Source organism: Centruroides sculpturatus, unplaced genomic scaffold (genome assembly GCF_000671375.1).
Source record: "Centruroides sculpturatus isolate CEXI.00-Female unplaced genomic scaffold, Cexi_2.0 scaffold913, whole genome shotgun sequence".
Classification (NCBI taxonomy): Eukaryota; Metazoa; Arthropoda; class Arachnida; order Scorpiones; family Buthidae; genus Centruroides; species Centruroides sculpturatus.
In genome coordinates, this window is record NW_019385227.1 from 138,171 (window position 1) to 162,314 (window position 24,144).

Sequence of the window (24,144 nt, forward strand, 5' to 3'; positions counted from 1 at the left end):
AGAAATTGAATTACCTATGGTCAAAAGTAAACATGTTTTTTTAAAATAAATAACGAATAAAATTATTAATAAAACTTCCATCGAGAGTATTAACACAGTATTAGGTGCACCCGGCAGTCCTTATTGTGGACATGGAAAAAGACCTTCTTAATGCCCACAGGGCGGAGAGGGATACACGAAAAATCATATTTAAAGATCTCTTACATGTAGGCATTTAGCGAGGAGGGAAACTGTTGTACCTTAAACATAGTATACCTTGAAATACAATGTTTAAGGAAACCGTTTAAAGAAAAACATCTTGTAATATTGTCACGAGTGGTGCGAAATAAAATTTTTAGGCGAATACCCAGTGTTTTGTAGACTCTATTGTAGCCAGAAGGTTATCTTCTGTTAGTGAAATTCTGATGTCAATATTTCAGTTTCCTGAAAACAGATATGGTCAGAAGGAAAATTAGGCATTAGTTCACGGATTAGATGGATTTAAGTAGAATGTAATGGTAAAGTTTCTAATGTTAATTAGAGGCAATGAATTTACTTTCTTGGTAAATGCACCCTCTCGTACTTTGAGACGCCCAAGCACTTTATAGTGTACTTTATCGACACTGTCTGAAACAAAGTTCGTTCTTGAATAATAGAATCTCTTGAAACTTCTGAAGTATTCTTGAGGCTGAAATAATGCACCTATTCTCCCTAGAGCAGGTGTGGCGAATGACACTCAACCTATCGGTTTATTGCCTTTTTTTCCAATCATCTTTTCGGATCATCCATTTACTTTCCGGGCTCTGTTATGTTAAATATCGTTATTCGAATTTTTAAACAAATATTTTCATTATACTATATTATATTAGCATGCAAACTCAAAAATGTTCTCCATCCCTGCAGATGTCCAGTATGTAAACGAGTATTATTATCCACGAAAATGAAACTTACACCCACAGTATCTCGGAAAAGTCTCACAAAACTTCGTCTATTTACTCTCTTGCAAAAAAACTTGGAGCTTCAGTGCAGCCATTTAAACATAATTCCACCTGGATCACAATATTGCAATGTTCATGGAACATCTGTATTGAGTTCCCTGATTCTGATCTAGCAAGAATGATTCTGTAGAATGTACCTGAACTCTATGAATTGGACGGTTATGCTTACTTTTTGGACACGAGTATAGCAGAGGAGATAAAAATATGATTTTAAATTAAACTTAATATAAATCTTAATTGGAAATTAATATTTTTAATTTTTGCTTTATTTGTATTATGTTGTAATTATAAAATATTGTGTTAATCGAACAAGACTCCATTCGCTTTTATAGGAAAAATTTATTACGACGACAATTGTTTTTAAAATATTTTGTTAAAAACAGTCATACACAAAAGTTCATAGAAATATGTACTGTACAAGATATGTCACAAAAACTTTGTACAAGAGATACATTCTTCTATTATTATTAATAAAACAATTCTTTTTTTTATAAATAAAGACGAACAAAACGTTTATATGAGATATTCTACAAATGATTTTAAATGTAGTATTAATTTATTGACATTTATTATATTAAAATAACTCCGCTAACATCACACACACTCCATTTATTTACATAATTATGATTAGTGTTTCTTTTTTTTTGCGCCAATAATTAAAGTCTTTTGATAAAAATGACACGATTATAAAAGTCATTTAATGGTTAACTATACAATATAATTTAAATAATAAATAAAAGTGATTAGAATCAATCACTGTCGTAATCTTTTTCGATTTCTTCCGTTGTAAACAATTTCATTAATTCTTGGAATCTGTTAGCAACCTAAAAGGAAATAAAAATTACAATTAAATTTATTTTTGCTTACTTTAGTAATTAAATTATGTATTAAATAAGCATAAAATATATTAATAAAAAATTTATAAAATTAAATAAATTTTTATTTTTTTAATCAATTATGCATTTAAGCTTAAAAATTTACTTAAAAGTTTTAAAAACAGATTATACAGTTTGTAAATATATAAAATAAAATGCCTTTATATAGTTTACCTGAAGTTGATCTTTATCTTTTAATTGTTCAGAAACTAATTTAAAAGTATCTTCACTAGCACCCAGTTTTTGGCATGTCTCTAATAAAATCTTATCTTCCTCCCTATAAAAGCCAATAAATCACTTGTCTTTTTTAAAAAAAATTATTTATATAGTTAAATAATTCAATTAACTAGAAAAGTTTTAAAATACAAATCAGTTTTTTTAGTTATTTTTTTCCTGTTTTAATTGAAGTGGATACTGGTTATTAGTAATTGATTTAAAGAAGTGACACCTTTGTGTGCCTTATAGTAAATTATAGATAATACTAAGCCACAATAGGAATTGGTTGCATGAACAAACAATAGGAATGATGCTCTAAGCCATACAAATATGAAAAAATCATGGAAATTTACATTTATTTTGAAGTTGGATCTATTGCAATATTAGGCCAACATCTTATCTACCTTTCCCTGGTTTAACATATATGAAATGACACCTCAATAAATTCTGTTTCCAGATAATTGGTTCAGTTTGTTAAAGAATAATCAAATTTCCAATGGTGTGTGTAAAAAACTTACTCTGTAAATTTGAAATCAGATATAAAGGAAAAATAACAACAGGAATCATTAGATATCAAAACGGCAGTGTAACAATGTACCAGATTTTGACAAATAATAAAAATATTAGTTCAAAAATTGGCTGGAAACAATTCGGCAGCTTAGCAAATAGGGATCCGCATCCTATCCGACTTGAAAATATTAAAAATCTTGAAAATCAAATCAAAAATATAAATGCAATGCATGAACAGGGTTTATGGATTCTTATTTGTTGTATGCATGGCTTTTCTTGTTTATTCTACTTTCATTTGGTGCAAAATGGCTTTTACAGTTTTTTTGTATCACAAAAGTAAACCAACAAAGTAACCATTGCCAAAATATTCAATTGTAGTAAAGAAGAGATATTTGAAACTTCCTACCCAGAAATAATAGTATATTTCTCAAAAGCCCACTTGTGATGTTCGTTGCTATTTACAAAAAAAATAGCAATAAAGAGATTTTTGAAATACCAATGTACTCAAAAATTACATTACAATAATTTAAAAAAGCACTAAATAAGAAAGAAAAAGATTTTCTGTTTGATTACACTGTCAGATATGACTCAACTAATAGCAAGATGGAAAATGTAATTGAAAAATAATAGCTATTTTCTACATTTAATTTTAAAATGATTTTTATAAGCTTTCTTTAATAACTGCCTGGGATTGCGACTTTTTTTAAAGTTAAGATTTAAAGTCTTTTGAATAAATTGGTTGTTTCAAATAAAATACTAATTTGTAAAAATAAAAAAATTATGTACAAAATTATAAATAAAAATTCAAGAAAAGATTTTGAACAGTTTAAAGTTTGTAAATTGATTTAAAATAATTTTAATATATTAATATAAGTTCTGAAGATGGAAACTATTTTCTGAATAATATTCGTCTTTCATTTTATTATATTATTGTCAACTAAGGACTTATCATATTAATAAAACAACAGGTGAAACAACAGATAAAAAATAAAAAAATTTTTTTTCTGAATAAGAATTCCTCCTTTGCAAAAATCGACACAACAGTATAATAGTCCTATTAATATGATAAGTCCTTAGCTGACAATAATATAATAAAATGGTATAATATAAGGACATAAAGATAATTGAATTAATATTCATCTTTGTTTCTGAATATAAAATAATTTTTACACAGCAAAGCATAAATCTACACGACTCACAATTTTCATATATTTGAAGAATTTATGTATTCTGCATTAAAATTCAATGTTGATAAACAAGTGTGCATGATTACTGAACATTATAAAGTGTAAAAGACAACATAACAAGTCATGAAATCCAAAATCTTATTAATGCAAAAATATATATGTAACCTCAAAATAAAAATTGTTTTATTTGTAAATCAAAATGTTGATTAAATTTAATAACTACAGGAAGGTTCATTTTGGTTAATTACTTGACAATTTGATTGGGTATGCTTTCCGTAAGGTTATGCAAACTGGAATTATCTATAGTACTTTGTATCAAACCAGCATTATTGCATTGTGAAAGTTTTCTATTATTATATTGCCCATTATTTTTGTAGACTTCCTCGACAGAATTACAGAATTCCTCAGAGGTTTCTGATGGGAGTACAATTTGGAAAACAAGCTGGTCACTTTATAACATCAATAGTTTGTCAATTTAACCTAGCACGTATGTTGAGCCAATGTGCATTGACATGTTGTCATGCTGAAAAGTAAACTTTGTTGATCTGAAGTTTTATAAATATGGGACAAGTGATCTTATAGTACTTGTTGATACTCATTACTATCTATTTGGATTATGTAAAGGCTAACTTCAGCTTGTCTCAAATGCAGAAAATTCTCCAACCATCGGGCTTTCTTTGGAAAAATTTTGTTTAGCAAAAACCCATGGGTCATTATATAAATCCTGCAAAAAATTAGCAAACCTGTCATGACCATCTAATTAAATTTTTTCTTGTCACTGAATATCATCTGAAACAAAAGTCTATCATCATCATGCTCTCTTAATGTTACAACATTAACATAAGAAAAAAGGGAATCAAATGATTTATTCTTTCAATTCTTATTCAAGTTCTCTTGACAGAAATTCAATCTATCTGCCTTATGTTTAGATATCAGACATGATACACTTTCCCTTTATCATATGCTATATTTTTTTTTGTTTAATGATTCTAACCATTGTATCTTTAGTCAAGGTCAATTGAAGTTTTCATTTCACTTCATTTCATTTACAGTTTTCATTGTACAGTATTTGATACTTCTCTGATGATCTGGCATTCATGTCTCTTTGAAAGCTTATGGGAACATCCTATACATTTATTAAGATCTTAGCTATGTTGTTTTCTCACATTTTAAATTGCTCCAACAGACTGGTTTAATTCTTTTGATATATATTTATGTTTTCCAGCTTATCATGCTATAATTTGAATTTTTTTGAAATTTGAAAGTTATGTTCCACAAAGCATATTTGAAAAATGAACATATCACATTAACAAAGCAACAAAACTATCATTTCTATACTCAAATTCTTACAGTGTATATTTTTGTATCACTAATATTCATCTCTAACAATTTTTTATTTCAATTGTTTTCTTATTTTCCTTTTCCAAAAATGAAATAAAGAATTAAGGGATTTATTATCTATCACATGGAATAAAAGAATTTAATATAATTTACAGTTTTCTTTCACACAGATGCTATAAAATGATTTTATGTCATTAAAAATATTTAATGAAATTTTGATGATATTAGTATCTTAATAATAACCTTTTTAGAGTCATTAAAAGAAATAAAATATCTTTAAAAATTTATAAATATTAAAATGTAATAATTACAAACCTTGACCATTTAACAGAGGAAGTTGCACATTTATTCTGCATTTCCATTTCCATTGTAGAAACACTTGTGTTGATATTAATTATTGAATTCTGCTGGTTGATTAATGAAGTTGACTTCATTGCACATGTCACTTCAGTCACGTTCCTCTCCACAGAAGAGAGAATTTGAGAATCAGTTTGATTGATTTTATCTAGCTGTTTTTTATCATTTTCCATATTATCAGGATTATTACATATCACAGCAGACCTTTTACATAATTGTTTACTTTGTTCTTTAATGTTTTTACTGTCAACGTTTAGCTTAATTACATCTCTTAGTGAACTAAAATCAGCTGGCAGTGCACAATATTGCTGACTTGTTTCCGGTGGTAAAATTGCATCTTCTATGACTACGTGGGATGGAACTAATAGAGTTGATGATGCCGTCGATGTATTTGGTGAAAAATCTTCCAAAACACTTAGAAATGGATGTGATGTTTGCACTTTTTCTTCTGATAATTCATTTGAAGGAAGACATTTTACCACAATGTTTCTCTGTTCTTTGCTAACATGAGAATTTAATTTTCCAGACAAATCACATGACTGAAAATGTATTTCTTGTTCTGATGAAAATGTAATGTTTATCTATAAAAAAGAAAAATAACATGTATTTCATATTTATAAAATAAACCTATCTTAACAGATTAATCTCTAATTATCAACTTTATTTTATTGGAGACCTTGAATAGTTACATTAAATCCCTAGTAATCATAAGCCTTTCAGCTCACCATTAGAATAAATTGTATATCCACAGAAAGAAAATTTATAAATATTAATTAAAACAATAAAATAGCTTTTAAACTCACAATACATTCTAAAATTTTTATAATGAGAACACTAACTCCATGAGCAGATGGATTTCACCTGTTATACACACCTCACACAAATTCAATCATAACAGACAATTATTACAATGAAATTGCTATTAGAAAGATCTTAGAAAGGCTTGAAATAAGAAAACAATTATATTAAATATACCATATTTTATGGCATATAATATGCACAAAATATTTAGAAAAAGTATGTAATGTATTTAAGCTATCCTGTGCTTTTGACATGTACTGTACATTAATGGGTTAATGTTACCTTAGGTTCCATGATGGCGGCTCTTCCGGTAACCTCGATGGCATGCACATTTAGAAATGAAATGTAGATGGTACTTATCATACTGATGGTTTCGTATGCAAATTTTCTTCAAAAATTTCCACTCGGAAAATATGAGGAATTATGCAAATTTTGACTTCAGTTACAGTGTAGACGGACGGTGCATGTCGTTATCTTTTCGAATGGCATTTATTTTTTAAAGTTTGTACAATTTTCTGTTTTTTTTTTTTTTTTTTTTTAAAGTTAACGAGTAGGAAAATTTGGCCAATTGTTTTTACTGTTTATCTATCGGTTAAAATTTGCCTTTCACAATGCATTCTACACCGTTTTAGTTTTCCCCTAAGTGACGTTTGATTGTTCGTGCTCCCAATGGACCACCCAGAGGTTAGTGATTCATCCTTTACTGTTCATAACCTAGATGATGTTATATTTGTATGCCGAGGCCATGCGATAGTGCGGCCGAAGCAGTAACGACGAGGTGGGCGAGCACCTCAGGTGCTGCCCACTGAGGCTGCAGTCAGTTCTGCATAGGTTTATACTTGCACTCCAGGCAAATCCTGTTCAAACCACTGATGTATCCAATCTCGTAATTCACTACGTCCAGTTATGGATGGTTTTCAGGTAGCATGGTGACTTTTTTATTTTTTGTCTTTGGTCCAAAAATAGGAAATGAAACCAAATGCAAGGGAAAAAGTAAGTATCAAAAAATTTGTTTATTGTTCTATTTGGTTATCATCATCGACGCTCGCCATCTTGTTTGCACATGCACATATGCAAACAAGATGGCGACCGGAAGCCCCGACCGAATTGGCAACCGCCATCATCTTGGAACCTAAGGTAACATTAACCCATTAATGATAGTCTTGGGAAGAATCTTAATGACAAAAGGCCCTTATTTATCAAAGAATATGTCCACACCATTTTGCTGGACATCAACTGAACTTCAAAGGAAAACATTTTATATTGGAGAAAGTTGTGTAGAATGCTGTCAAACATTTTTTATTCCATAATCAGTCTTCTTCTATGAGGCTAGAATTTCCAATCTGCTTAAATGAGTGAATAAATATTTTAATAGTTCTGATATGTTAATAGTTAACTCACAAATATGCAATATGTCTGACCACATAACATTTTCATTTGACTTTAATATCCTATTCAATTATTTAAAAGATGATCAAATATTGTAAAATCTATAGTAATCTTTTAATGATTATCTGACTTAAGTGGGTACATGTCCTAAAAGAGAAAGCCTCTGGTAGAATTTTATAGTATCCACTAAATCCATATTATACTGTATAAAATAATTCAGTAGGAATGTGTCTTTTTACTACTATAAATATTAATAAAATATAATTACTTCATGCTCTTCTTGTGGATCATCATCAGTTTGATTTCCAATAGCAACTGGACTGGGACTAAGACTTGATAATGGAGAATCACTTCCTTGTTGGCCTGGACTGGCATAATCATCTAGTTTATTATCTCCATTGATCTCAGATAACCCTGGTGTATAATAAATTACCTGGGCCGGTTTTAATACTTTTCCTGTCTGAATATAAATACGTCCACCTAAAAACTATATAAAATTTATTTGTATTATAAATTATACACAATTGTAAAATTTTAATAATAATAATTACTTTGATTCCACATTGAATACAATGCCTAATTCTATTCTGCATTCTAAGATCAGTGGTGTGAGAATGACAAACACATGGACACTGTTTTCCTCCATATTTGTTGTCATATTCAGGTATTGTTATTTCTTCTACACTATCATTACTATAATCTTCTTCACTGTCAGGAATGACAATTTCTTCAAAATCTGTCATAAGGCTATTAAATAAAAATAAAAATCGTATAATTATTTAAATGCATTTATATGTATACATGCTAATTTATCCAATAAATAATAAGTTTAAGTATTTATCAGAAATCTATAATCACCATTTTCTTTATTTTTAAAAAATACGTCAAAATACCATATTTACTTGAATGTAAGATGCAATTCTTTCAGGTTTTAGTACTGTATCTCTGAAAATACAGTGCATCTTAGAATTGATGTAATATGTCATAATTAGCAACCTCTAGTGTCATGCATCTTATGCTTCTGTCCCTAATTCCATTATGTCATTTCAATACTTTTATCAGTAATAGAAGAAATTTAAGAACTAACTTAGCTCAATTTCATTAGTCTATTATAATAATTTTGTAAGTATTTGGAATGAAAATCCCAGAAAAAGTTATGCAACACTTTTTCAAGAAATGTTGCAGCTCCAATGCCTTAAACAGCACTCAGTATGACTGTATATGGGAAGACATAAACATCAAATCCAGTGTTGATTAGCACTACTAAAACTAAAATTAATACTCAGGAAATGACAACTAACATTAATGTTGAATAACATCATCACTATTGGTAAATGATGAGGTTCTAATTTCAATACCATAGAATACAGCAATAAATGATTTATTCTGTTATACTGATTCTGTTGACAAATTTGTCTCAAGTTTTCTATTACAAAAATACATAAGTGAGTGTGTAGAAATTAAGGTGCGTCTTAGATTTAAATAAATATGTTAATATGTTTTGATCTAATTGAGTAGATAACACAAGGCACTACCAAACTATAGATTATTTAGTCGGCTTCAATTACACTCATCGCAGATCAATCTGACCAGCAATAAAATCACACTTTTTTTCACTTGAAAATTCAATATATAATGCCAGATCCCTAGTAATTAAATATCTCACAAACATTAATAATAAAAACAAAATATAAGTTAATTAATAAAATTTTGTAAACAAACAAGAGAAGTAAACACAACATAAGAGGAAAAAATACTTAAATTAGCAAATACTTATTTATTTAATGTTAAAAAAAAAAATTAGTTAAGACAATGTATAATAATAAAACAAGAAAATAGGAAAGTACAGTAAAATGAGATTTTCTAACACTTTCTCCTTCAATTCCCCAATTCAAGCAGTGTGTGTTGGATAAAAGAAAAAAATTTAGGTGTTTTAAAAAAAAATTGCAAAGTAAATAGTTTTTGCAGTTTTAATTAGAGATGTTTGTGTAGAATGGAATCTCTTTCTTCAAATTTTTAAAAATGTTTGGATCTTGCATGTATTGAAATAGTTTTCTAGTATTTGAATGCTATAGATTGTTGATTATGATGTACAGTACATTGATATTATATAATTATCAACATCTTGGAATTACACAAGTGAAGAGGAACACAGTGTTTTTGAAATTTTGTAATTAAAGTATTGGAAAGAAAAACAAATGCTAGTAAATAAATGTGTTTTGGCAAGACTTACATTACGTCTTTATGACTGAATATTTGAAAATTCAAATATTCATTTAATAAAACATTTAAATTAATGAAAAATTAATAAAATGTCTACAACAGTCATAAGCAACCTATGAGCCCAAACCACACATAGCCCAAAAAGTCCTTTTATATGACCGCAGGCTTTGCAAACAATTTATTCCATTTTCTGCCTCATGACATTATGCAACTCCAATTAAGCTGATATTCATGACAAAGAACATTCAAACTAAACTTGACCAGTGAGAAATTGAAAATAAACACTATATTACTAGTTTGCATATCATTAGCATTTATTATTTTAGTACCTAATGTACTGGTGGTTATGGAGTATATTGTTACTCGGTAGGCTTACAACAAGCAACTCATAAGAAAAAATATATGCATTCTGCTGGAAGCCAATGAAATTCCCTTGTGACCTACATCCAAAAAGGTTGCTAATCACTTGATCTACAATATCTTCATTACCTTTCAGGTGGTGGTTCATCAGGCAACAGTTGCAGAAATTCTTCTAATAAATGATTTTGTCCTCTAAATAAGGGTTGTAGAGCAGTTCTGATATTTGATGAATGTAGATTTCTTTGCCACTGTAAATGACTAAGAGTTTTCAATATCCTCTGAATATATTGTGGTTGTGGACCAAAATGTACCTAAGTTAAAGTGAAAGTCCAATTTTATTGATTAAATTTAAACTTTTTTAAAAAATGATATTATTTTTATAATATAATAATATTTTTATCTTTAATAAAATCAATAAATATTCAAATTAAAAATAAATAAATAACATTATTTCTTTGAATGTAGAAATAAGTATTGCTTTAAAGTTTGCTTCTTTATTATTATTTAATAAATAAATATTACACAGGAAAATTGGTTACATAAGAATAACTTAAATATTAAAAGATAATTAATTATGCAGTTTGCAAACTAGCCATAGTTAATATCTCTAAATAAATAAATTTTAAAACAAAAAACTGTATTATAACAAAGGCCTTACAAAACATTTTCAACTTTTTTTCATATAATAATTGGTATATTTTATTTTTTTAATGTATTCAATAAATATTACTATAACGTATCGTCAAAATCATGATATTTTTATAATTCCTATATTCTAAAAAATATTGGAAATAATTTATATCTTAAGGCAATAACTAAAACTAAATATGTTGTTTGTGTATGAGTCACTTGTTAAAACATATGAAAAATAAATAAAACATACCTCTAATTTTCTGAGGAACATCCTTATTTTGTTTAGTGTGAAATATTCAGCCATTTTTCCACAGTCTCTAGCTTGTTCAGGAAGTAAAAATCCCACAAAATCTTCAACCAAACTAGGATACCCATTTAAAAGCATATTGATAGTTTCAAATAACTGAAAAATTTAGAATAAATTATTTTCATTAGGTTCATATCTATTTATTGTTTAATAAAAATTGTAAATAGTTTTATATAAGTAAAAAATTAATAGATTTCTTTCTTTAAATGTGTAATAGTCATCATCTGTTTCTTTCATTTTATCAGATATTCCTTAATTTATTTATATATAGAACAGTTAACAAGTTTTATTAAAAATTTTCTTCATATCCTATTTTTTTAATAAAACTTTATGTATCTCTTTATTTAAAATGATATTAATTTTATAATATAATTGTATTGTATAAGATATATTACATACAAATTATAGAAAAAATCTAAAGAGATACTTAAATAACCTTAATCTCTTTTTTCCATTATTAAAGCTTGAATATGAAAACTAGGAATGACTAGCTGACAACATAGTTTTCTACAGAATGTTTTTATTAGATAAAAATGCTTATTTGATTCAATAAGAACTTTATTTTTCATTGTTATTTTAATATTTGACATAGTTAGAGTCACTGCTATTTGGAATTTTGACTAAATTAAAATAATTCGTACAGAAAATTAAATCTATTGAGTATATTTTCATTAATTTAAGAGCTAAATACAAATATAGTTGAAAGCTGGTAATTAATTTAGAATACTCTGAAAGAAAAGATCAATCCAGAGCAGAAACTCAAACTTCAACTTCTGTTTATAAATTTGCATGGTAAGATAACAAATTAATTGCTTACTTTTAGTCCAAATTATTTTATATCTATATATATTTAATTAGCCAACCTATGATCCAATGAATTAGGAATTATCATTTGTTTAATCAAGATCAAATACAGGACACCTATATTATACTCACATTATAAAAATAATCAAATAGATGTGATGTTCTAAATCGGTAGTTTTTAACCTTTTTATACTCACGGCCCACCAAATATTTCATAATTTTTGTGACCCTCATTTTTTAAATAATAATTTATATTGTTAAATTATATATAATAAATTGATTTTTTTATTATTGCTTTATTTTTTTATAATAAATGTGAAACATAACTTTATTATTTCATTATCTATTTAAATAACATTCAAAATTAACAATTAAACATAAAATCTGATTAATTTTTAACTAAAAATAAAATAAGAAACATTTAAAAGTTCATAAAAAAAAACAAAATATATTCGAAAATAATTTAATCAGATTTCTGCTGCTGAATATCCTCAAATAATTTGTTAATTCTTGGTTCGATTATTCGATCCAAAGTCGATGCTAAAACTAAACTAAAACTAAAACACCCACAACTTGTAAAGATTTTACATATCTTTTGCAAAAACATTTAAAATTTCAAAGCCTACTATTTTTCCTAATTATTTTTAAAATTCCAAGAATTAATAGTTTCTTAGAATTACTTTGGAATAAAAGATGTAAATACTGTGGTGTAAGTAGCATATTTGCATTTATTTCTTCTGTACTAACAAAGTTGTATGTAGGAAGAAATAAATAAAAAAAACTAAATACGAAAACTTTATCTTTCTTATTTCACTTTACAATACAATATTCGGTTATACATCAATTTTCTTTTTATTATATTTATGGCAAACTTCTTACAGACCCCCAGGGGGCCGCGTCCCCCCTTTTAAGACACACTGTTCTGAATTTTTTAAATTTTTCTATAACTTATTAATTTTAAACTATAAGTGATAATAAAAAATTTTTAAATTCAGTAAGTTTTGAATGATCTAAATATTTGATCAAAACGAAAGATATAGTTTTATTTGTATTTTCATATATATTCGAGAATTTGTATTTAATTATATAACTTAATTTATAAGATATCAAAAGAATTGTTCATTTTAAACTGTCATTATCAATAAAATCCAGTATCATGTAGAAATCTATTATTATTAGTTTTATTAACTAAATATAATTGTTCTCAGCAAGTTTATAAAAGTGGAATAATCTCCCATTCCCATATTTTCCATCAAATTTTTCATTTTTTCTACTTAATAATAATAATAATAATATGTAAATGGAAGAAATTTTATTGAACAGAGGTTATTAAGGAAGATGTTCATTGAATCTTTTTTCCCAGAAGCAGAAAATTTTATCACAATAAAATCAAAAATTGTTGACTAGATAAAACATTGTTCAAAAAATGAATGTATTGTTAATTAAAATTGAATATATTGTAGTTATCATGTTTTAAATTTAATTTTCTGTTTTTTGTTTAGCAAACAGAAGATATTACAGAATGACCAATACAATACTCAAAAAAATAAAATCATTACTCATATGAATTCACTGAGTATTTGAAAACTTTTATTTTAAATTTATAAAAACTTATTATAACAAGTGTAAAATTTAGTAATTAACTATTTTTCAAAATTATTTAAATAAAATAATTTTAAAAATTCTTCTTTTAAAAATATTTTATTAATAACTTAAGACTGATTTTCTTATCTAATTCAAAATATAAAATTCTTAGAATTACATTTAAATATGATTAATATAAAACTTCTTAATTATTAATCACTATATTTATTTATTTTTTTAATTCAAATAATTCTAAATACCTGAACTGGTGTTTTATTACTGTTTTCAAATTCGCATAAAGTTCTCAAAAAGTTTTCGTATGTTTCCACATCATCTTTCAATAAGTCTTTTGCTTTCATAAGATACGACTGTACAAACATCGTTTCTCTTTCTTCTTTCTATCAATAAATAAATAAATTTTATAAAACTGTCTAAAAAATATATATTATGCTGCAATTTTATTTAATTAAAATTAAATTTACATATTTAGAAATTTTTTCATTTTTAAATCATCACAAGAATTTTCAATTTATATTTGAAATTCTATTTTTATTTTGTTTATTTCATCTAAAACTAGATGTTAATTAATTATTAGATAATTTAAACTAAACACATTAATTAGAGAGAGAGAGAGATTTAAAGTTGATGAACTGAAATTTATTTTATGATTTGTTTTGCAGATTCAGCATAAACTGAGACTGAGTCAGGCACACACCGTAATCTCCACTGCATCAATCACTGTTGATTGATTTATGCCATCACATACAATGATCAACTCAGAATGCTATTGCAAAACTCTGTCATGGCTGCACAAAGCAACAAAGTTGAAACCCACAGGATTCCTCTTTCAAAAAGTCATCCTACTTCATAACAATCAGAAATGGCCAAACCATTATTGTCCTTGAATATACTTAGATATATAAATATCTTTAAAAAATTTTTAACATACATGCTCAGGGATGTGACCAGAAATTTCTGAGTCTGAATCACTTGCATGGCTAATGGCTTGCACAAACTTAGCATAGATAGGTAGCAAAGTTCCCTCTAAGCTGAAAGGCTGCGTGGCTGTGCACTGCTCAAATTATTGCCACGCACAAAAATTTATGTGCCATGCAGGTGAGCATGCACACTGATATGAACTGGTTATTATTAGATAAAAGTGAACACTACAAACACCTAAAATAACAGCCAGAAAATTAAACATAAAGTGTGAATGTTTTAACCCATGTTAAATGGACATTGTCAAGCAAGCAAACTGCTGCAAAAAACACGGGGGTTGCCAAACACATGTGAAGGGGTGTGGGTAAGTGACGTAAGGAGGGGAGAGGGGTTTACAGTTCATAGAACGACGTAACATGTCCATTTAATTAACACGGGCGAAAACATTTGCACTTTGTGTTTAATTTTCTCACTGGTGGTCTTAGGTGTTTGTAGTGTTCAATTTTATGATTATTATTCATATGTATATTTCAACTAAATACATTAAATCATTGACAAAAGGTAATATTTTGTAAGGAAGTATGTTTTAAATGTTGTAAGGAACCAAGTCTGAGCTTTATTTTTATTTTACTTTTATTTTGCTTTCATTATATTTTGTTTGGGGCTTATGTTTAGTTAAGACGAAGGTTTCCTCACCATTCACCTTAGTAACTTAAAAATAGAAGAAAAACCAACTCACCGACGAAAGAAAAGCGCCGTAGAAAAACTCGCGCACACTTGCGCTTCCCAAGCGGAAAAAAGTAAGTCCGCACCGAGAAAAAGGGGGGGAAGACCCCACAACCCAGTTAGGAATCGCTAAACCTTAAAAGAATAAAGCATCCCGATAATTGTTAAAAAGAATAATGTAAAAGGTTAGCGAAGTATTGTCGGAAAATAATCTGCCAGATAAACAAGAAAAATTTAATGTTACAGATAAGTATGTAAATGAGGAGAGTGAGCTCATTCAGAATTGTGACGTCACCTCACACTATAAAGCCTCTAACTCAAGTGAAAACGAACGAGGTGAATTCCTGATAGCAACGAGCTTTGGTGAGCTTCGTAGCAGTGAACGAGAGAGGTGTCCGATAGGATTTTGAAGTTATTCGATTTGTGGATCGACGATTATAGAAAGTCTTGAGAGTTTGAGGAAATAGGTTCCTAGTATATTGAGGTGACGATTAGGATCTTTAATTTATAAGAATTATTGTTTATAAGTTAATTCTTTGATTTTGTCGAATTCCAAAGGGGAATAGAATTAAGTTAGAAATAGATTGATTTGAGTTTGTCGGATTGATTCTTGTTGAATTTCATTGAATAAATTATTGTTTGATTTTTACTAAATACTGTATAGAGTTTATTAATAGAAGTTTAATTAAATATTTGATTTTGTTATTGACAAACTTTGTCATTATTTAATTCGGTGCACGCTTAAAGTCCAGGCCTGGCACACTAACGCGAATCCGCGTAAAGTACCCGTTAGGGAACGGCTATTTCCAGCACACAGTAGTGTCGATAATCGTTGGAAAGTCGGAAAAATAATATAGTACTTTACAATGTGAGTAATGGTTTTGATTTACTAAATACTAATGTGATTAATTTTTTATGATAAGAAATTTCATTTGTCAAACTATCAATTCACTTTTCACATACTGTATGTGTATGTATAACTAAACTACCTTGAATAAGTGAGAAGTAAACCCAAATTCTAAATTGATTATTCTTTGGTGTTTCAAGGAATATATTCAACTAATTATGTAAGTTTATAAATATTATCTATTTTAAGTATTTTATTTATTATTATTATGCAAGTGTATTAAACTTCTACTATAAAAAACCATGAAATAAAAAAAGTGTAATTTTATATTAAATGTACATAATACATAAATTAGAACTGACCTAAAGACTATAATTAATAAAATTTAATATATTTTTAGATTTTTAATATTGGATCAGTGTTTAAAAATGTCAAAAAGAAAAGCAGCAGAGTTAAAGAATAAGGCCCGAAAATTTTTAAACGAATGGTTTTCACATCTCGTAAATACTGATGTATCATTTCAACCAGAAAAACGAAAAACAAAAATTGGATATATTTTTAATTATCATGAAGATGCTGGTGAGGTTGTGTGACCCATTTGTGCTAAAGCAAAAATTGGTGGTGAATTTGCTAATGGAAAAAAATGGGAAGAATGGAGTATCTAAAATGACATTTAAATCAGAAAATTCATTTAGATGCTATTACCACATTAAATAATCAAAACAAATTTGGAACAGAACGTATTTTAAGTGAAACTGCTGAAGATCGAGAAGCAAAAAAGAGTTTAATGAGAGACTAAAGTGTTACCCTGAAATGACAAAAGTGCTAATTGATAATGTGCTATTGGCAATTAAGATTAATGCTTCTGTGAATTCTGTTCAAGAATGAATTTCTTGAACAGAATTCATAGAAGCATGTAGATCATGTAGCAAAGTATGTAAAAATACAGAATCTTGGTGCAGCAAAAATTATGCATTTGAATTCATTGAGTGCATAAGTTTTGTGCTTCAACAAGAGATTATGGACACATTGAGAAAATCTACTTTTCATAACATTAATAGTTGTGAAAGTACAGACATTTATGTTAAAAAAAAAAGTTTATTATTATACTTTAATTAATTAAATTTAGACCAGAAAATGAAACATTTTATAAAACGGTGTTTGGAGATATTCTAAAATTAAGATCATATGACAGTTTGGCTATAACTGAAAGATATAAAAACATTTTATGTTAAGAATAATATTGATATTCAAAAAATGGTGATGTTTACGTCAGATGGGGCAAGTGTTATGCTTGGGGAGAAAATGGTGCAGCAGCATTTCTTCAACAGGACATAAAACATTTAACTGAGCAACATTGTGTGGCACATAGAGATCTGGGAATAGATGCACGTCAAAAAGTCTCAATAATGTGGGACATTGAAAAATTGCTTCAAACCATATATTCAATGTTCAGTCGATCACCCATAAAAAAACAGAAATTAGAAGAACTTATTCATATTTACAAACATGATGTGTCCTTCAGGTCATTAAATGAGATGCATTGGTTATCAAGGCAATATGCTGCGACTGCTTTGATGAGGAATTATGATGTTTTAATTAAATATTGTGAAGAACAAGTAAATAATTTTAATGATATTTGAGATGATCTAGCATATCTTCGTAAACTTTTACAAAAAAGTTGTTTAACTATGGTTGAAGCATTTGTCTATGTTAAGGCAAAAATTAATAAATTAAAATCACAGTATCTTGGTAATACATTTTATTGGAATGAAAAAGGAAAAAAGTTTTTGAAAAAGTTGAATATGATGTGGATACTGCATCTATTATTTAATTTGTTGAACGTGTATGTAATCATTTAAATAACAGATTTCCTAATGACGAGTTAAAACAGTGGCAAGCATTTAATCTTAATGCCATTTTAAATGCAACAAGTTTTGAATTTGGAGATGAGAATGTCAAACAATTGATTAGAAAATATTCAATAATTTTAAATGTCGATATCAATGAAAGTGCTGCCTCAAAAATATTAGAATAATATTGTAATTTTAAATTCATTATATCCGAAAAATTGTTCAATTAAGACATTCACTGATATGGTAAATTATGTACTAATGATGATGAGTTTAAAGAACTAGCAGTTCTTATTGATATCATTGGAACATTTCAAGCATCTAGTGTTGACTGTGAATGTGGATTTAGTGTTATGAATTCAGTTAAGTGTAAAATCAGAAATAGACTTGAATTGGAGTATTTATGTAATTTAATGAGATTTCAAATGCATCTTTCCTCTGGAGAGGAAGTAAATCTTCAATCTCTCTACAAATACTGGATTTCAAAAAAAAATAGATATGAAAATATTCATCAAAATTGAAATATTTCTTTGTGATTAATATGTGACTAAATAATTTACATTAATAAAAGTTTTTTTTATAATGAAATGAATTTTAATCTTTACTTCATAATTAATTATTTTAGTTTTTAAAGGAAAAAAAAAAGATTGTCTATGTATCTGCTCAGCAAACATTTTTTTCTCAGAGAAGTACATGTTCCGCTCAACTACAAAAAAAAATTAGAGGTAATGTTAGTGGGTAAGCTACCGTAAAAACACTAGAGCCCATAATAAGTAGCAACACATCATTGTGCAAGGAAATGCCATACCAATGTGGCAGCTCCTTACATATATAAAAGTCATATGCAAACCAGTAGAATACATGACAATGCTCAATAAAAAAGTAAAGACTGAACAAGAAAAAGTATTGAATTTTATTCTTCTGCCCCTTGTGGCTGTTCACATAGCATAGTATTTGAGTCTGTTGCATCTGTTTTTCTGTTTCATCTAGTGATCAACTGTTTGTTTCATTTATTTTTTTACATTGATTAGTTTTAAATTTAAATGTAAGAGCAGAAGAGGATGGCAGAGAAAGAGAATAGAAGATTATAAGTGTGGGAAACATTGCTCCTTGCAGCTAAAACACTAATGTTAGTCAGCATTCTATATAAAGTATATTAAATATCTTTAAATAAATGAGAACGTTAAAAATTTATTATCTATCATTAATATTCTAGACAGAATGACAATCTGAGATTTATTATTTTACAGTTTGGTCATCAACTGTGATGCTTTTTATTCAAATCAAACATGGTCTAAGATAAAATTACAAAAACTATAAATATAAATAAAAAAACTATAAATAAACTAAACATGTGCACAAGCTATTCCAAACAACTGCGCATTAATTCTGTGAGGCATTTTATGGATGACTGATAACCTTATTAAAGAACAATGTTCTATGACATATAGCTAATATCTGACAGAATGAGGTGAAAAAATGAGCTTACAAAATAAAACTGTTCAATCTAGTTCGAAGCCAAATATTAATTCTATTGAGAACTTCTAAAACAAATTGGAGTTTTTAGAATATAAGAGGAAACATGTCTAAAAATAAAGCCAATCTTACTACTTTGAAAGATGAATCTTGAAAAATTTCAAAGATATAGAAAACGTTTAGTGAAGACTATCATATAAAAATTTTAAAAAGTTATTCTAGACAAAAAAAAGTTTTATCAGGCATGTTAATTTTCCAGTGAATAAAATTTGTTATAGATCAACAGATGTTTTTTGCTATTAATATTAGACTAGTTTATATACAAGTGATCTTAAAGTATGTAGTTTTAATCTTCAATAACTAAACATGTACAAATGTTTAAATTTAGTAGTAAATAGTATTTAAGAGCCTAACTTTTGAAGTTTTCATGTAATAATTTTATCAATATAGAAATAATTTATTTTATTTTATTTATAGATCCCATTAGTGACCTCAAATGGAGACAATTGAAGAGAAAATAAACTGCATGTTTTGATTTGCAGAATTAAAATCAAACAGCTGTTTAAAGAAAGTAAATTGTTCATTATGGTAAATTGTATATATACAATAGTCTACTATTAATAGCCAAAAGACATTAATGTTTTAAAGATTATTCTTATTCTTGACATAATTATCTAGTTGTATACCAGTATATATTTTAATAATTAAAATTTTTTGAATCTCAAAGTTAAAGCAGTAATTAATTGTCTGTTAAAATAATATCACATAATTGACATTGTATTAATTTATTACCTTTATTTTTATATAAAGATAAGCTGTAATTCAAGTATTTGAATTAATTACATAAATCAATTAAAACCAAAAGTTTGTTTCTTACACCATGAGAATAAATATAAAAACATTAATTTTCTAAATATGCTTTATATATATTTTATCAATTTCTTAACTTACCTTTGGATCTAATTCTAATAAATCAGGTGCTAATAATGCTAATGTTGATTCCAATTCTTTTTGTTGTTTATTTTTCTTTTTTATTAATGGATGTTGTTTTTTACATATTGTTGTACTTGCTGCCATTAATGCAGCCAAATCAGACTCATCATCAATAACTTCATCTTCAACTTCTCCCTCTCCATTTTCTTCAGTAATATCAATATCACAGTGAGATTCAATTTCAGTTATTCCATCCATTTCATGTTGTAGAATATCTGTTTCTAAAGGTTCTATAGAATTTTCAATGACACTTCTTTCTACATTATTATTGTTCATTTTATCAGATAATTCACATGAAGCATCAGTATTACCAGTATTTTCTATCTGTATTTTTTCAGGATTATTTTCTTTTGAAACAGTTTCTGGTTTTTCTGGTTTATTCAATGTTGGATCTTCTTTAGGAGAAACACACTCTTTAGAATCTGTTTCAGATTTGTTAAAATTCTGTTTTACATTTACGCTTTTATGGGATTTTTTATCTGTTGTTTTTTTAATTGGACTAGAAGGAAATTGGAGTCTAGGCAAAACTCTTCTTTGAAAACTATATTTTTTCAAAATCGGAGAAATCTGCTTTAAAGGTGAAATATGTTTCTGTAAATTACGTGAAGTTCCATAAGAAGAAACAGTTGGACGGGGTAATATGGGATTATATTTTCTTTTCTCTGGAGTCTTAGTAATAGGAGAAGTAACAGCAGTTTTCATAAACTGATGAGATGAGACAATAGTAGATGGAGAAATTTTTACATATACAGGTGATGTTCTGACATTTTGAGAAGCAGAGACAACTATTGGTAATGGTGCAATAACTGTAGAATGTCTTTGCATGAATGGTTTCTATTAAAATAGAATTATATTATTAGCAATAATAAATTCATTAAAAATAATAATTCTATAATATTTTGGATTCTATTACTTTAAACTAAAAATTAAATGTGAAAGTTGTAAAATATTTAGAATATCTTTTCATTTTAAATTTAATATAAATCATATTTAAAAAATCTATAATTAATACATAATTATTTTATTTACCTATGTGTTTCTTACAGAACAGATATATATATATATAAAGCCAAATTAACTTTAAATTATGATTTAAAAATTATTTCAAACTTTATGATTCATTTTCATTTATCATGAATATTTGATAAAATATTGATTATTAAATACAAATTTAACATAGTTTTGAATTATATATAATTAAAGTCTATCTAAATAATTGAAAAAACATAACTATAATTATAATAAAATAAAAATAAATTTGCTTCATTTATTATATTTTTCATAATTATTTCAGCATGAATTGAAATTAAACATGATATATAATTTAATATTAATAATTTAAATTTGTATTTGAAATATTGCTCCAAAGTTATTTAAATATGCAATAAAGTTAAAGAGATTTGAAAGTAATCCAAAACATTTGAACACAAAATTTTACAAAAATTTGTCATGGAGTTCAAACAATGTTTCAAAGCTTGAACTGCACACACAGTAAAAAAAAAATGTACTCAAAGCATAAATGCAATCTGTTGTGTGTCCAAGTAATTTCTCACTCTCACAATATACTTGTATTTTTTCAGTGCTGTTTTTGTTTTATTTTTGGTGTGTTTGGTTATATATATACTGTACAATGTGTTATTCATTGATATTTTACAATTTCTTCCTGCAATTTTTCTTTGTCAACAGTTTTTGGGTGTCTTGCATGTTTTGTAAACTTTAGTTCAAAATTTCTGTAATGAAACTTTTTAAACTATATTGAAAGTATGTTATTGCTAATTAATTAATTATTATAAATTTCATAAAAATAAGATAAAGAATTACTTCTGGATGATATATAAGATAATAATAACTAATATTAATATATTAATATCTTATCACTAGTTTAAAAGTAATTTCTTTGATTAGAAGTGAAAGTTCTAATGTGAGTAACTACTCAATCTGCTAAAGTTTTTTATAATAATCTTTAGTAAAAAATATTCTGCAGAATTAATTATTATAGAATTTACATACATTTGAACCACGTTTCTAATGATGTTTTGTAAGGAACCAAGTCCCAGCGTTATTTTTAGTTACTTTTATTTTTGCTTATTATTTTATTTTTGTTTGGGGCTTATGTTTTGTTAGGACGAAGGTTTCCTCACCATTCACCTTAGAACTTTAAAAAATAGAAGAGAAACCAACTCACCGACGAAAGAAAAGCGCCGTAGAAAAAACTCACGCACACTTGCGTTCCCTACGGGAAAAAAGTAAGTCCGCACCGAGAAAAGGGGGGAGACCCCACAAGCATGAATCAGGGACTCGCTAAACCTTAAAGAATAAAAACATCCCGAAAAATGTCAAAAAGAATAATGTAAAAGGTTAGCGAGTATTGTCGGAAAATAGGCTGCCAGACAAACAAGAAAAATTTATTGTTTAGCGTTAAGTATGTAAATGAGGGGAGTGATCTCATTCAGAATTGTGACGTCACCTCACACTAAAAATCCCGAGCCTCAAGTGAAGACGGGACGAGGTGAACTTCTGATAGCAACGAGCGTTGGTGAGCTTCGTAGCAGTGAACCAGAGAGGTGTCAGATAGGATCAAATAGTTACAAGACGATTTTGAAGTTATTCGAGACGATTAGAGAAAGTCTTGAGAGTTGAGGAAAAAGGTTCCTAGTATATTGAGGTGGCGATTAGGACCTTTATTTCATAAGAATTTATTGTTACAAGTTTAAGTCTTTGAATTTTGTCGAATTCCAAAGGGGAATAGTTAAGTTAGAAAATAATTGATTTTCATTGAATAAATCGTTGTTTGATTTTTACTAAATCTTGTATATAGTTATTATTAGAACTTTATTAAATATTATTGAATTGTTTATTGACTAACTTTGTCATTATTTAATTCGGTGCACGCTAAAGTCCAGACCTGGCACGTTAACGCGAATCCGTGTAAAGTACCCGTTAGGTAACGGCTATTTCCGGAACACAGTCATGTCAACAATCGTTGTAGAGGGCGGAAAATTAATATAGTACTTTACAGTTTTACTTTAATTTAATAGTCAAAAATTAATAAAAACTTGGTAAATGTGTAGTGGCTGGCATGCAGATGATGCCCAAGTATTGATTAACACAGTAATTAGATCTATTTTTGATCATTTTAATTACAGGAATATGGTTTTTTAATTTTTAATATCTTCATTTTGTTTATAATTAACTTACATGAAATTATTTCTAATATTCTTTTTATTTCATAAACATGAAGTAAATTTTTGTTTTTATATAAAACTAGCTTACCCGTCGCGCATTGCTGCGATCTCTGAAGAAAGGAAATTCAAGCAAACTCGTTATGATAAAATGTAAATTGAATTTTCATTTTTATTGAAACTTATTATTCATTTTCATCGGAAAAACATTTCAAAGTGTCGTTTCAATTCTATTTATTTGAGTTCTTGTGGCTACACGATATTTTTTGTTTTTCCGCCTGGTGCGTACACGAATAAATCAAAAGTTTTCCGACGCGTGAGCCGGCCACATAGTTGTCCCATGCGATTCTCCAAATTTAGCCCATACACTCACAGCGATTGTCAGAAGTGCGATATTCCCCATTTTTATATATTTTAAAATCCTTTATAATTTTAATTATTTAATTGCTCCTTCCTCTCTTCCTTGGCATGTTGTGAAATTTCTGATAGTTGGATAATAAACCGTTTTATTGTAATTTGTCTTTTTAAATTATTTTGAGTCGATATTAAAATTTGGAAAAGGGG

General features: G+C 27.4%; 1 protein-coding gene across 1 annotated transcript in view; it reads right to left on the minus strand.

The window, feature by feature from the left end:
• Window positions 1-1,302: 1,302 nt before the first annotated feature.
• The window catches only part of LOC111636432 (GON-4-like protein), a 24,760-nt gene continuing 1,918 nt past the window's right edge, over window positions 1,303-24,144 (minus strand). Inside the window, exons 2-10 of the mRNA XM_023381680.1 lie at window positions 20,357-21,232; window positions 13,825-13,962; window positions 11,120-11,272; window positions 10,366-10,547; window positions 8,205-8,400; window positions 7,922-8,140; window positions 5,422-6,044; window positions 2,027-2,129; window positions 1,303-1,801 (exon numbers count right to left, since the gene is read on the minus strand). Of these exons, the coding sequence (XP_023237448.1) occupies window positions 1,727-1,801; window positions 2,027-2,129; window positions 5,422-6,044; window positions 7,922-8,140; window positions 8,205-8,400; window positions 10,366-10,547; window positions 11,120-11,272; window positions 13,825-13,962; window positions 20,357-21,232 (2,565 nt within the window). The 3' untranslated portion in view covers window positions 1,303-1,726. The remainder of the gene's footprint in view (window positions 1,802-2,026; window positions 2,130-5,421; window positions 6,045-7,921; window positions 8,141-8,204; window positions 8,401-10,365; window positions 10,548-11,119; window positions 11,273-13,824; window positions 13,963-20,356; window positions 21,233-24,144) is intronic.